Source organism: Anopheles aquasalis, chromosome 2 (genome assembly GCF_943734665.1).
Source record: "Anopheles aquasalis chromosome 2, idAnoAquaMG_Q_19, whole genome shotgun sequence".
In the NCBI taxonomy this organism is placed as follows: domain Eukaryota; kingdom Metazoa; phylum Arthropoda; class Insecta; order Diptera; family Culicidae; genus Anopheles; species Anopheles aquasalis.
The window spans coordinates 17,080,001-17,090,000 of record NC_064877.1 but is presented as its reverse complement, the minus strand read 5'-3'; the positions used below and the strand labels follow the sequence as shown (position 1 = coordinate 17,090,000).

At 49.4% G+C, this 10,000-nt stretch overlaps 2 protein-coding genes across 8 annotated transcripts in view; one reads left to right on the top strand and one right to left on the bottom strand.

Moving 5' to 3' along the window:
- Window positions 1–10,000, top strand: part of LOC126572522 (high affinity cGMP-specific 3',5'-cyclic phosphodiesterase 9A) — a 116,131-nt gene that overhangs the window by 95,056 nt on the left and 11,075 nt on the right. For all 7 annotated transcript variants that reach the window (XM_050231905.1, XM_050231906.1, XM_050231901.1 and 4 more), the window contains 2 exons: window positions 4,582–4,907; window positions 9,079–9,230. In XM_050231905.1, coding sequence (XP_050087862.1) covers window positions 4,582–4,907; window positions 9,079–9,230 — 478 coding nt within the window. The remainder of the gene's footprint in view (window positions 1–4,581; window positions 4,908–9,078; window positions 9,231–10,000) is intronic.
- Window positions 8,181–8,711, bottom strand: LOC126572547 (uncharacterized). Its single transcript, XM_050231941.1, has 2 exons — window positions 8,601–8,711; window positions 8,181–8,504 (listed from the first exon to the last, which is right to left on the bottom strand). The coding sequence occupies exons 1-2, from the start codon at window positions 8,671–8,673 to the stop codon at window positions 8,233–8,235; spliced, it is 345 nt and encodes a 114-aa protein (XP_050087898.1). The 5' UTR covers window positions 8,674–8,711; the 3' UTR covers window positions 8,181–8,232.

The window sequence follows — 10,000 nt, the reverse complement described above, 5'->3', positions numbered from 1 at the left end:
AGCATTGATGTATGCCTGGTACTCAGCCCAGTCCCGGGTCCGGACTCCGGGACCGACTCGATAACAAACCAATTCCACGTAGAATTGTAATCAATCTTTTCCCCCCGGGTACCCCGGGTGACTCCCGGAGAACCGGGTGGGTGAGGTCGCTGAGTGAATTGAGATAAGCACAGGGAGCGTCCGGGGGAAGGACGGTCACGTTACAGATGTTCCTTGTAAAAATCGACTTACAAAAGCAAAGGGATCGGAACAGGGGCGAGGAGGAAGACAAGAAGACGAAAAGGATACGTGGTGGGGCAGGTCACAAAGCTTCAGCCCCGGAGCAGCAATTGCACCGCCCTGGAGGAAAACCTGGAGCAGAAGTACGGTAGACTGTAGAAGACTTCACAATCAGATGGAGGAGCCACTTGGGCTGCATGGTGGTCGGTGGTAGTCCGGGAGGCAGGCAGGCAGGCAGGTAGTGGTAATCGGGGTAAAAGGATAATTGGTAGCAAAAGCTAACGGTTACATTTCGCTCCATCCATTTTTCAACGAGGGGTGGATGGTGGTGGTGGTGGTGTTTTCGCTCTGAAGATTGATGGTTTGACAGTTGAAAAGGCTGATAACGGCCCGGTCGGAACGGAGGTTGGCACGTGGAGAGCGGTCGATCGAGAGGTGCACCATCGACTTCGTTCGTTCGCTGAATGAAGAAACATGGTGCGCGATAAAGAAGCTGTGGAGGGTCGCGCTGATGGTACACAGATACACAGCGGTAACGGTAACGGTTGTGTGCCTTCTGTCCAAGGCATCTGAAGGATCATCGGGTATTGGGTTTTTGGGGATGACGGGGTCCGTCTCGCTTGTAAATTTGGCACGGGATAAATGATGGCTTCTTGCCATGGCATAATGGGCGTTGGATGGATAATTTGCGATATGCCCTCGAATCGTACCAAGGGGGGGAGAGGGGGCAGAGCCAGAATGCGGGGCCAAACCAAACCAGACGCAGGTCGTCCAACTGTGTGAGTCTCTAGCGGGACTCACTACTCGAGCGGCCGGGTGGATTCCGAATTCCAAATTGAACCTTTCAGCTAATGATCCCGTATCATAACGAACTCGGACGGGCGGGTTCAAGTCTTCAACTCTGATTGCTGAGCTAGCGCTTCACCTCATTAAATCTATTTGTTTTCACTGACCCTAAAAACCGTGGCAGCATCCTCCTCGCGTAACGTAAGGTTGAGGTTCATTAAAACACCCGAAATGCCCCCCCCAAACAGCCAGCGATCATGATGGGGAATCAGTCATAACGGTCTCTTGTTTCACGCTTCCACATCAACAGTTGTTAATAAGCAGCCGATAAGGGTTGAAATTGTGCCGACGAAAAGGAAATAGCGTGACGTAAGGTGTCCTCTCTATGTGATGACTTGGTTATTAATGGAATAGCCTTAGTGCTTCAGTTAAACCACTGTTAATGTCATTAGTTTTAGTCGTCATTAAATGTCATTAGTTTTAGTCGTTCTCGTGCGCCTCTGAGGTACAACTACGCGATTAACGGCTCCTCTATCGAACGAACTGAATGCATCCGAGATTTAGGGATCCTCCTCGACTCTAAACTTAGCCTCGCCCCGCATTACGAATGTATCATAGCTAAGGCCAATAGGCAGTTAGGATTGCTTTTTAAAATTTCTAAAGATTTCTACGACTCTCATTGCCTAAAAACGTTATATTGTAGCATAGTTCGATCCACACTTGAATACGCCAGCATTCCTTGGTGTCCCTACACCACATGTTGGAGCGAACGCATTGAGAAAGTCCAAAAACGATTCACACGGTTTGCGCTGCGAAGAATTAATTGGTGCCATCCTGATCATCTCCCACCCTACCAAACACGCTGCCTTCTTCTCGGGCTGGATAGGCTTGACGTCAGGCGGGCAGCCGCTCAGTGTTGCTTCGTCGCCGGTTTGTTAATGCATACCGTTGACTCTCCTGAGTTGGTGTCCCTTCTAAACTTTTCCGCACCCATGCGACTCTCTCGAAACTATTCCTTCTTGACTGTGCGTAGGCAACATACCAGGTTTAGCCAGTTCTCACCCGTTAACTTTATGTCAGCCAGGTTTAATGAGGTTTACCATTTGTTCGACTTTGATATCTCTGTAAGCGTCTTTCGTAATCGTATCCGGTTGTTTCCCTTTATGTTTGACGTGTAACTTTATACCCATCCTATTAGGCATCACTTGCCCGTAGGATTATATCAATAAATAACAAATAACAAATAACAAATTCTTCAAAAAGTTTAGCTCAAAAGTTGTAGTAAGTTAGTTGTAATTCAAGTTTACTAACAAAACGTAAATCGTATTTATGGTTGTGTTACGATTGCAACAATAAATGCTACACAATCTTGCAGAAATTGTAGAAATGCAAAAATTGTAGACTTGAATTGCAAACTGATAGTTGCTTAAATCAGGGTCAGACAACCAGTTTGCATCACAACTACAGGAATACAAGCTGAAACAATTCAACTACATTTCGCTCAGCTCTGTAAACAATGGTTTTGAAGCAGCATAAAAAGAAAGAAAACCATTGCTACCGGTAGAGATATCATCCTATACAACTGCACAGTTGCTTCGCTACAACATGCATCATCGCACCATGACCCAATCCGGACAGCTGTCGATTAGTTAATTTTTGGATACGCTTCACCGAAAGCACGTTTGATACATTGGCCCAAAAATTCTGTACCAAAAACAATAGGCACCACTAAGCTACCGTTGTTTGTCGATCGGAACACGGGAAGCCAATATTTTTGGCCCCTGGCCCGCCCCTCCCGGCCATACAATCTACTATTGTCCGTGTCCCGTTGGCCTAGAGGGATGAAATGGCGAAACAAAGCCTAGCCTGGCGTATAGCGATCAGCAAGATCCCTCCGATGACTGGAGGCCATTTCGCTTTTTTTTTTGTTTTTTGTTTTCTTTGTTTCGGTATGGAATGCGATATGGATTCTGTGTGCTTGTTGTTTTTGTACCATCTATCGATTCGTCCGCTATTTCGGGGTCCAGCACATGGTCCAGCCACCATGACCGGCGCGGGCTCCATGCTCCGTCGACCATCATCATTGAATTGCTTTTAGTGACCCGGTGTCCGGCTGTGCTAGCATCGGATAGTAAGGCAGGGCAGCACGGGCAGGATAGGCCAGGGGGCATCAATATTCAATCGCCATCCGCATCGTTGCAACCTTTTGGTCCTGGAAAGCTTCATTTCGCTCGCCTAACACAATCGAGAAGCTACCGAAGGGATAGCCACCTCCCCGTTGTGTGCTCGGTAGAAGGTGCAGGAGAAGGAGAAGGAAGAGTGTGTAATCTTCCTTTACTGAGCTCACCATCAGACCAGGCCTGGTCCAGACCGTGTACAAAATGTGTACAACGGCAGAAGGCGTTGAGTACGAAACGTAATAGAAGCTTTTAGAAAAATGGAAAAATTGGAAAATTGCGCCCCTTTGTTACGGAACATTGTGGGGAAAGGTTCTTGTATCTCGCGCACATCATCCTATTCGACGAGGCCCAGAGAAAGAGGCATCACGCATCATGACTCGATACCGATATGATAGTGCGCCTTCCGCTTGCAGACAAACAAAAAAAGCGCCTCAGGTGAGCGCAGCTCACTGATGGGCTCTGGGCGTGAGTGAAATGTGGAATCAAAAATGGATTCATTGCTGTCCATGCTTTATGCTGTTTGTGACCTTCAGCCTTGGTAAGCTTTATCTGCACTCCCGCGCTAGCCAATGATAGGAAATGAGAGGAACTGGTGGGCGTCTACTTTGTGCGAGAAATGAAAAGCCCCAAGATGAAAAAGGCGACCATGGCCGGTTCGGGCGTCGATAGAAGATATTGGATATGATGCTGTACAATGGAATTTGGCAGTAGAGGCGAAAGGATCGATGCAGTCCATAGTCATGACGCATCACGTGGTTCAATTTTTTTCCCCAGGAAGGACCTTATTTAGTCTACGGTGCCCATGATGAAAAGAGGAGTTGCAGGTCGTTTCAATAGTTACAATGTTGCTACAACGCATTTCCGTTTTCGTTACGCCTTTCCGATAGCAGGAACAGGTGACAGAGGCCGTGTTGAAGAGAGGTCGTTGCTAGTTTGTTTGATGTTTGTGCGATGTTTCCTTTCGATGCTTCGGTGAACCATTTCTACGAAGTAGTTCCTTTCACCATTCTCCTGATGCCGGTCTGCTGGTTCGATTGATAAATATTTTCCGAGATAGCACAACACACGGTTCCAGGATCAAGCTCCCTCTTCTCCGGGAATGAGCTTTGGGATTGTCGTTTTTTTTTTGTGCATAAAATGTTTGCCAAAAACGGCCAAACGGAGCGAAAGGGGGACACGAAAACAATTTCCAGTAAAAACCTACCTCCCAGATCCGGATCCGTCTCTAGGCTCTGACAGAGGACGGCGACCGTCGCGTTTCCTTTTATGCAATGTTTGTTTTTCGTTCCCTTTTACCCGTTTATAAGCTTTTATTTCCATCCATCTCCTCCCAGAAGGATTTACTTGTGTTGATGTCTCACTGTTGTCGCGTTTTTTCTTGTTCGTGTTCCCCCAGGTCTATCGAGCAGACCGCGCGGTCCGCCGCATCGCAAAACTAGCCTACCAAAGCACACGGACGTGAAGCAGCGGTTCCTGGAGGTGTGCAACCAGACGCTGTCGGACGAGGTGAAGGCCGCCCTCCGTCTGCCCGCCTTCGACTCGTACGAGTGGGAGGACTGGGACGTGATCCACCTGATGCAGACGATGTTCGTCGAGCTGAACCTGGTGGACAAGTTCGGCATCCCGATCGAGACGCTGCGCGAGTGGCTGTACGAGGTGTACAAGCACTACAACGATGTACCATTCCACAACTACCGTCACTGTTTCTGCGTCGCCCAGATGGTAAGTATTTGGGGGGGTGACCACCGCGAGCGGGTAGCGAGCTAGCGAGCCGAGCGAAATGGGAAAAGTTCAATTTCCACTAATCAGCTCAACTCCGCGTCCGAAGTCCACGGAGCGTAGACTGAACCTGCACCTTGCAGCTGTAATATCTAGGGCTGGGCCAGGATCTTTCGTAGTCGGTCGCGGTCTTGGAGCTGATAATCGCATTCCTGGTAACAGGCTTTCTCGTGGATTAAAATGTTCTACCAGCACAAAATGAGATGGAAATGAAAAATCCACCTGACATGGCATGGCTTGCACCGCAACACAGCCCGACGTACAATGTATTACGGAAAGCGGGGGCCTTGGTATTCGTGGAAAATTAATTTCAATGTAAAAACAAGTGTCCATTTACTGCTGTGCACACGATGGTAGCAGCAGTTCAGTTCGTTGGTTAGAAACAGCGGTTCGCGCGGTATACAGAATAGGGAAATTTTCACGGGAAAATAGGTTGTCCCCGATATTCCATCAGTAAAAGCCACTAATTGAGAGCAGCCCTTTTGACGTCGTAGCGCGCGTCCCTCCTAAACACAAGCAGCAGCAGCAAGGGGGAGCAAATTTATCTCGTACAGTTTTCCAATGAAACCCCATTAATTATCTGTCTCAGCTTCCACATGCAGGCAATGTGATTCAAGCGCCGGCATCGTTATTGGTCCAATCCGCATCCGTCCAATAGCGTGTTGTGTGCCGTTGGCATACTGGTAATGACTTTGTTTTCGCGCGATCTTGCGATATGCCACGTGTGCGTCGGACAGCACGCGAAACGGTAGAAACGATGGCCAGCGCAGATTATCAGTGGCGCATGATTAGATTGCGCTGTCATCGAGATGAAGCGGAAAGCAAATTACCCCCGAAAAAGGGACCCACCGGGCGGTGTACTAGTTTTTGGGGGGAGTGCACAACCACCACCACCACCGACCGAAATCCAATTCCATTGTGGCTTTGCAGAGGGGCGTTACTGCAGAATGTTGATTCCCTGAGCAGCTCGCTGCATTTCCTGCCCACTCTAGCGCCATGTTTGCATCTGTAAAAAGGAATAGAAGGAACATAGAAAAGAGCATCCAATGGAACAGCACTTTGCTGCGCACTGCACTAGTCAGTGACTGGACTGGTTGGCGCGGTGGTGCTTGGATGGCGCACAAGTAACTAACCGTAATGGAAATTATCCTATTAACTCAATCCGTTCGGTGGTGGAGTCGGTGATGGTTGGTGGCAGCACCATCAGCAACGTCGCACAATAATTGTGCCGTGTGCCAGCACTCGTGCGAAACTTGGAAGCCCCGATACACAGCACGCGTTACCTGACGGGAGAATTCATTTCGACACTCGACACACTAAACGTTGTTGCCGTCATCGTCGTCGTTGTCGTTGTCGCTGTCGTGTGCACACTCGGTCGCACACCAGAGTGTGCCACTTGAAGTGGCAATCTAATCTCGTTTAAACGATTTTCCCGCGCCAACGAGTTATGAAGAGGAGGTATAGGTACGAGGCAACCACTTTCCTACGTCGACAACTGAGAAGCACCGCGTTCTTGGAACTTGCTTGCTGGTAAATTAGCTTCTGCTAAGAATGTAGCTAACATGTCACTCTTCTTACAGGGGGCAAATCAAACTTTTTCCGTTTTAATTCGGGAAGAAAACGCTTAACAATGGAGCAAATTGGAAGTGGCACGTCTTACGAATCACGGCAATTCTCTTCCTTCTCCTTTTGGGGGGAGGTGACCATTATGGGTGATCTAAGTGAAATGCAATGTCAGCTCACCCATTTGCGTAGCCAACCAGCAGCAGCAGCAGCAGCAGCCAACGATGCATAATATGCTTAGTGCTAACGTCCTGTCCTTTCCATTGTTATCGGAGCCGTACACGCCAGTGAGGAACAGGAGCAGGAGTGACAACCGATGGCAATGGCCATCCCTAACAATGGCGAAAATGGCAGCCATCACTTCCACTTGATCACCCAATCCATCAAGCGTCCAGCCCTGCGCTGTCCAGGACTTGCCGCATCATCATTGTGTCGTTGCGAGCCTTCGGGCCTGTCTTTACTGCTCCAGTTTTCACATTGCACAGGGTTTCTAGCAGTAACACTCGGGGCGGCCCTTTCCAGAGAAGAGATATGAGGATTGAGTCCTGTCTTCCGATCCGTACCGTACCACCGTAAGGTGTGGCATGAATTGTAGCGACATAGCACGCTTGCCTGACTTTGCAACACCAGTGCCAGTGTGCAGCGACAGCAGCAGCACCACCAGCCTACATTGGCAGGGCGATGAATAGACATCAATAGATGGATGCTTTCTTCGCCATCCCATGAGGTGCCCATTGCCGACACATGTAATGTGCATGCGCAAGGAGCCGGTGCTGGTGCAATGTGTGCCAAAGAAGTCTTGTACGATGTCCTTAAGCTAACACCAACGAATCCATCGCTACAATGGAGAAACTACATTACCCTCCGGGCCAAGACTTTTCACTGTGCCATTGTGTGCTTCTACCTCTCGCCTTGGTGCAGAACGGACACGGGATATTAAATCCCGTCCATTCCATTCCCGGTGGAGCCCAGTCCGATAAGATCTCTGCTTCGCGCAGCACCTGTTTCGGAAGTAATCCAAAGATGAATGACGTATCTATCTATGGTGCTTCACCTGCAGCTGCATCGTCCCCACCGTCGGGGCGCAAACATTGCACGCCCTTATCGCAAATACACACCCCATGTCACGGCAAACTCTCTCCATCAGAATTGCCTTTGATTAATGAACCGCCATTGAGGAGAACGGTTTTTGGTTGGCCGAGTACCACGGTTGTCTGCGGCCTGCAGTGGCATGCTGCTAGCAGGACGATGCATTGCAACACGCGCACCGTGACGTTCGCGTGAGTTAAATTATTTGTCTGTTATTGCCATTGCCTTACTAAGGTGGTGGTGGTGGTGGGATAAGCTGCACATGGCATGGCGGATGTTGAATGGCGTTTCGATGGCCATAGATTACAAACCGACATTGACGTCATGGAGGCATTCTAGCTGTGGTGGAGCGCGCACAGTACACTCGACTAATTGCAACCATTTGTTGGTGGCATGTTGTTAGTTTTGGAGAAATATATGGCCGTACCTGGTGCACCATGGTGCACGGAGGGCATTACAAATTAGTTTAATGCACTTCACGTTTCTCGACAGCTTCGCATCCGAGAAGGACTCGGATCTGAGCACCGCAGAACGTCGAAGAAGTGAACGAATCAGAACTGAAATTCCCCTAAACCTTTATTGTTAAACTCAACGGTTGCTACAGAGTTTCCACTAACTAGGTCGAATCCGAAGCGACGGAGGACTGGTCGTACGATGCCGGTGCTTCCTCGTCATCACTAACCGCGGCACTGTCACTGCTTTCGTCCGCTTCGCCAACACACGAGTTCGTGAAGGACCCTTCTGGGGCTTCCTCGGCTGCATCGGCTATCGTGGTAGTGACTTCCAACCCTTCGGAATCCTCGGCTAGCCGCCGCAGGTACGCCAGCTCACTCTTGGACAGTGGGCCCGCGCTAAGTCGTTGATCGAAATACGGTACCGGAAGATAAGCTAGGCAGAAACGGGTAAACGGTACCGGAAGCTATTAGAAGAGAATCTCAGCAACAGCAAAAGCTGTGAGAGGGGAAAAAAATCAAGTACACTAACCTGTTGATACCACCGATAGTAGAAGGGTGCCACCAAGCACCAGCAGCGCTAGAAGCACAGTCAGCTGTTTCATTGTCCCGAAGTAGTGTCGTTGCTGTGCCAAGTAATTCTGCGTCTGGCAACTCCAATGCAGGGGGCTTTTATACGTCAACACCTTACTAGGGTCGTACAATCAACCACTGACCATCCGTCCATCGGTGGCTGTCCGGTGGTTGTTTACCAATTTCCTGCCCAATGATGGAAATTGCTAAACTAAGCGAAAGGGGTGGGAAGTGTTAGGTGGTCAGTAGTTTTCCCAGAATCTCATCAAACGGCATGAATCGGCCTGCAATTATAGTGATGCGATGCTCCATTCCGATGGCTCGTGTGATGCTAAGGGAAGCTGGCTATTTTGGAGACCGGGCGTGGGACGACAACATCTCCGACTATCTATCTTCACGTAACCGTCTACTATTTTCCTCTCTTCTCCACCACACAGATGTACGCCATCACCTGGCACACGAACCTGGTGCAGCGTTTGGGTGAGCTGGAGGTGCTGGTCCTGCTGGTGTCCTGCATATGTCACGATCTGGATCATCCCGGGTACAACAACATCTATCAGATTAACGCTCGGACCGAGCTGGCACTAAGGTAAGGTGTGGATGGTGCGACGCTCATGCAGCTGAATGAGTGATTCCCGCACTGTCTGGAAGCCCTGAAGAGGATTGGGGATACGCAGACGAAGCAGATGAAATTAGCTCAATGGAGCAGATTAACCAATTGATGGCTAAGTTCACGGCTGAATGCTTCATTAGCCATGCAGCGTAATAGCAGCTCCCGACAGCTCGTATCATCCCTTCGCCTCAACCGCATCTTGATTGACTTACATTCATGCCATTGGTCAAGTATTGACCATGTCCTGCTAATGCCTGTTCATGTTCGGTGTCTACCTATGGTCTATCTGTTTTCGCAAATTGTTACCAGCTTGTCGCTGCGTTTGCGTTACACGATCCTCTTTGCGGTTCAACGGTTCCTTAACTAGGGGCCGCCACGTGCCAATTTGCCACCCCGTACCACACCACATTCCACAGCAGCACTCTCGGGCTCTCTTCGTAGCTTCGGCATCTGAAAAAAGTTTCTTCCTCAACATTTCCCACCGAGTGCGGCTTTCTGCTTGTGGTGCCACCGTCACCCGGTACACGGTGCGTAGCCGGAGGCTGTTTTCGGTGTGTAAAACTCGCCGCAAAGTGAAAGCGAAACATTCGGTCCGAACTTCGGTCCCGCGAGCTGACCCACGAAGACAGTGTTAAGCTTTTCAACACCGACACTTTACCTCTGCCCAAAACACAAGCTGCTCGACATTACAGGCGTCGTCTCAATTATCTTAAAATATTCGAAGTATTTTCTTCTGCTCTCGGTTT

Excerpts from the sequence above, each read along its gene's own strand:
- LOC126572547 (XM_050231941.1), bottom strand. The coding sequence starts at position 8,673 with ATGAAACAGCTGACTGTGCTTCTAGCGCTGCTGGTGCTTGGTGGCACC. Across the intron at positions 8,505-8,600 it reads ACTATCGGTGGTATCAACAG|CTTATCTTCCGGTACCGTAT; the intron begins GTTAGTGTACTT and ends GTTTCTGCCTAG.